Source organism: Setaria italica, chromosome IX (genome assembly GCF_000263155.2).
Source record: "Setaria italica strain Yugu1 chromosome IX, Setaria_italica_v2.0, whole genome shotgun sequence".
In the NCBI taxonomy this organism is placed as follows: domain Eukaryota; kingdom Viridiplantae; phylum Streptophyta; class Magnoliopsida; order Poales; family Poaceae; genus Setaria; species Setaria italica.
The window spans coordinates 7,493,648-7,498,247 of NC_028458.1; the positions used below are offsets into that span (position 1 = coordinate 7,493,648).

At 49.8% G+C, this 4,600-nt stretch overlaps 2 protein-coding genes across 2 annotated transcripts; both read left to right on the forward strand.

Annotated features, from left to right (window-relative positions):
- The first annotated feature begins 355 nt into the window (after window positions 1–355).
- On the forward strand, window positions 356–1,263 carry LOC101762683 (chemocyanin). Its single transcript, XM_004981955.2, has 2 exons — window positions 356–678; window positions 771–1,263. Exons 1-2 carry the CDS (start codon window positions 486–488, stop codon window positions 968–970), a joined length of 393 nt encoding a protein of 130 aa, XP_004982012.1. The 5' UTR covers window positions 356–485; the 3' UTR covers window positions 971–1,263.
- Window positions 1,264–3,503: 2,240 nt separating this feature from the next.
- Window positions 3,504–4,330, forward strand: LOC101763497 (basic blue protein). The gene is made up of 2 exons (XM_004981957.3): window positions 3,504–3,773; window positions 3,849–4,330. Exons 1-2 carry the CDS (start codon window positions 3,584–3,586, stop codon window positions 4,046–4,048), a joined length of 390 nt encoding a protein of 129 aa, XP_004982014.1. The 5' UTR covers window positions 3,504–3,583; the 3' UTR covers window positions 4,049–4,330.
- Window positions 4,331–4,600: the final 270 nt, after the last annotated feature.

The window sequence follows — 4,600 nt, forward strand, 5'->3', positions numbered from 1 at the left end:
AGATCATTCCACACAGGGGAATTAGTTGGTTTCATTTTGAAATGTGATATTCCTCCTACAATTTTATACTTTTTCCTCACGATTTCCTGCCAAAAGCCTTCTTCGTTTTCAAGCTTCCACCACCATTTACATAGAAGACTCAGATTCATTTTCCTTAAGTCTTTTATTCCCAAACCACCTTTCCTTTTTGATCTTGTTATTTTTAACCACTTAACCAGATGGTATTTCCTCCTTAATCCTCCTCTTGCCAAAAGAATCTTTTCCTAGTTTTAAACGTACATTATAATAGCCACAAGTTTGATTGAGGCTGGTGTGTTAGGCTGCCTATAAAAGGAGCCCCCCGGGAGTGCACCGAGCACTACAGCTCGATCAGCTCACTCACTCATCACTCGCCTCGGCTCACTTTGCTCGAGCACTTCCCTTCCTGAGCTTTTTTGCTAGCGAGGTGTTGTGTTGGTTAGAGAGAGACAGAGGCACAGAGCGGCATGGCGGCTCAGGGAAGGGGCAGTGCTGCTCGTGGCAACACCGCCGCCGTGGTGGCGGTGGTCCTCCTCTGCGTGCTCCTCCACGGCGAGGTCGCAGAGTCGGCGGTGTACACGGTCGGCGACCGCGGCGGCTGGAGCTTCAACACCGCCAACTGGCCCAGGGGCAAGCGCTTCCGCGCCGGCGACGTGCTGGGTGAGTAGTGGTAGTAGCTACCTCAAGTCGCGCATACATGATGTACAGGTGTTTCCTATGCTAGGCTGTTCTGAAACGGCGTCTGTGTGCAGTGTTCAGGTACAGCCCGAAGGCGCACAACGTGGTGCCGGTGAGCGCGGCGGGCTACAGGTCGTGCAGCGCGCCGAGGGGCGTCAGGGCGCTCACCTCCGGCAACGACCGCGTCACGCTGAAGCGCGGCGTCAACTACTTCATCTGCAGCTTCCAGGGCCACTGCCAGGCCGGGATGAAGGTCGCCGTCACCGCCGCCTGATCGAGGGTCTACGGTCGCATCGCAAGCATCGACCGCTTTTGCTTTATTTCCTCTCCAAACTTAATTAATTATGTGCTGCAACTAATTAGACGGTGCCTGTTGTTGTTCAATAATAATCCCGTGTCGTCCGTGTTGCGTACGTGCGTGTGTTAGTTGTTAGGTGTTGCCGTGTTGCAGATTGGCACTGTAGAGAAGGGACAGAGGTCGGGTAATGTACGTACGTACTGATGTGTTTGTGTGATGATGTGAGGAGCAATAAAAGCATATATACATACAGCCGCGTTTGTCTGCAATGTATCTTGTATCCTGTGTATCCAGTAGATGTGTGAATACGTCGGTCGTTTATGGTCGCCTCTGCACTTATACTTTCGTTCTATCGGCAACTCCAGCCGAATGTTCTTACTGTGTCGACGAGACGATACGATATGACGATAAGTTGGTAAACACAGCCGGGAAATTTTTTAGCAAAGGTAAATTTTCTAACAAGTAGCCACTTTCTCACCCGATAACTCATCAAATTGGCCAGGCGGGTCTATTTGACATGACTCAAGACTGCTTGACAACAAATTTTAAGTCACACAAATCCCCTTGGCATAATTATTCACCTTTTTTAGTCACGCCAAAAACACATTTGCGTGACCAAGTTGAGTCACACCAAATGAAGTTGATTGGCGTAACCAAAATAGTTACTCCTTAAATTTTAATTTGCACATGATATTATTAATATTTACTTCTAGATTCAAAAGTCTAAAGAAAAACTACGGCCCCTCTCACTCTTACTTGCTAGAACCGCTGCAAAGAGAGCCGTTGAGACATCACGGGTTATGCAGCCCATCCCATGCGGCCTACTATGGCACTTAGGGGCGGGGTCCATTTGCATAGTGCAATTTGCAAGAGAGGCCCATGTATTCTAGCACGAAGCCACATACCGTAGGAATCAAGGTGAAAGGCCGAAAACATAAGAGGTTTTTATTCCTTCATACAAACCAACATGATGTAGAAGCAAATATTCACAAACATGTATGCATGTTAGCTCCTTTGAACGTACAAATTTGGAACCTTGCCCTCTGCCACTGCACACAAACCTGTCCTATGAATGGCTTTAAAGAGACTAGCCGAACATACAGGTCTTGAGATGTACGAGGACAAGCAATTGATGAAGGCACCCTGCTAGTTCCTTTGAACACTACCATTTCTAGCTAGCATATCCGAATGCAGGACAATTGATAATACATTCACGTTAACCTCGTGTTTTCATTACTCTGAGGTAGGGATGTAAGGTCATGAAGTTGATCTCAACTTCGTCCACCGGAAGTAATCCATATTTTGAAATACCAAATGTGTTATAAATGCACGTCAGCTTGGATCCTTGATCCGGCTCCCGTTCCTCATGGTAGCTCGTGAGGTGTGAGAGGTTGTTGAAGATCATCCCATTCGCTTCCTTCAAGCGCACACACAAGGATAGGAACACGAAAGGACACGTCATTATAACGAGGAACCCAATTCTCATTCACAGATGAAGATGTATAAATGGACTTTTTTCACTAGACGAAATCGGTAGAAAGCTACTCCCTCCGTCCCAAATTATAGGTCGTTTTGACTTTATTAAATTCATAGACTTTGTTATGCACTTAGATATACCCTATGTCTAGATGCATAATAATATCTATGTATCTAGAAAAGTCAAAACGAACTATAATTTGGAATGGAGGGAGTAATAGTTTATCATCATAAGTTATCATGAATAGAGCCTTCGAGGCATTAAGGTAGGAACCCAGTATATAGTTCTCTACCCAGCCAACTAGTGCCCCACACATATAGCCGTTCCTGTTGCTCACATCAAAGACCCGTTCCTGCCAACTTTTGCCCAACAACAGCCACAGCAATCGGATCCCCGTACCCAAAGGATATGGACGACGATGCCCCGGCTCAACTTGAGTACCTGACTATCAGTCATCAATAAAAGTATAAAACATCTTGACCCAGCTGGCGCCTGGCATTTTGATCCGGTCCCTGACAGGGCCGACCACCGAAATGGACGCACACCAAACGGGCCTCCGGCATACAGCGAAGCTTCCCGGCGACCTCTTGCCCAGTAATGGGTTGTTTCTCCGTTTCCCATTTCCGGCGGTGCCCACTCGTCGCCGTTGATCTGACTTGCTTCCCGGTCTCCTCCGGTCCAAAATTCTGGCCATTCCCGTCTTCATGTCCTTGCGTAGTGATTTGCCTCCTAACCCAACTGAAGAAGTCGTGCACTGGTAGGCGGTAGCTGATCGGCGTTGTGCGCGTGGTGCGCCACTTCTTTCCCTGCCCTGGACACCGGCACACCGCCGCTGAGGCGCCGATCCTGTAAAATGTTTCTCACGCACCGGCATGCTCATGCTCAACCTCGATCTGTTGTATTCTCACAGCAGCGTTAGACCGTTTGACCGTGTTAAAGTAACGTACAATAGCCACAAGTTCGATCGACGACTGCTCGTGTTGGGTTGTCTCCTATAAAAGTAGCACCGAGCACCACAGCTTAACTCACACACTCTATCACTCGCCTTCGCCCTGGCTCAAGACCTTCCCTTCCCGAGCTCCGCAACTGCTAGCGTTTAGAGACACAGAGACATGGCTCAGGGAAGAGGCAGTGCTGCTCGCGGCAGCGTCGCCGCCATGGTGGCGCTGGTCCTCCTCTGCGTGCTCCTCCACGGCGAGGTCGCCGAGTCGGCCGTGTACACGGTCGGCGACAGCAGCGGCTGGGGCTTCAACACCGTCAACTGGCCCAGGGGCAAGCGCTTCCGCGCCGGCGACGTGCTCGGTCAGTCAGTGCTAGCTACAGTGTATATCTTCAGCTTTAATCTTTTGCTGAAACAAACGGCGTGTGCGCGTGCAGTGTTCAGGTACAGCCCGAAGGCGCACAACGTGGTGGCCGTGAACGCGGCGGGGTACGGCTCGTGCGGCGCGCCGAGGGGCGCCAGGGCGCTCACCTCCGGCAACGACCGGGTCACGCTGAAGCGCGGCGCCAACTACTTCATCTGCAGCTTCCCGGGCCACTGCCAGGCCGGGATGAAGATCGCCGTCAACGCCGCCTGAGGCCGGCCGCCAACCTTATTGATTTCCCCTCCAAAAGAAGAGAAGGAAATAAAGTTCTGTAACTAATTGGACGGTGCCCGCCTCTGTTCGGGCACGTACGTACGTTCGTGCTACGAGTTGTTGAAGATTTGGCGGATTGGCACTGTGTAGACTTGTAGAGTTGTAGAGAGGACGAACGCGTCGTGTGAGTGTGTGCTGGTGTGATGTCGTGAGGAGCAACAAAAGCGTCTGTACGGCTGCGTTTGTGTGCGCTGTTTTCAATCATTCAATGTGTGATACAAACCACGAGTTCGGGGGCGTACGTTGGCGATTCAATACCGTACAATGTCTTTGCATCTTCGGCTCGCACGACATGTAGATATAGTACTTCCGTCCTGTTAGAAATAGGATTGCATACTGATTTCATTAGACGTTGCTAATAACGGATGCCTTCTCACTGCGGCATCCAAGATCAATGAATACAAACCACGAGTTCATCTTTTTCTTTCTCTCATTATTACCTTCACGGAAATCCAGTCGCGTTCTATACTTCTATACGAATTTTAACTTGGC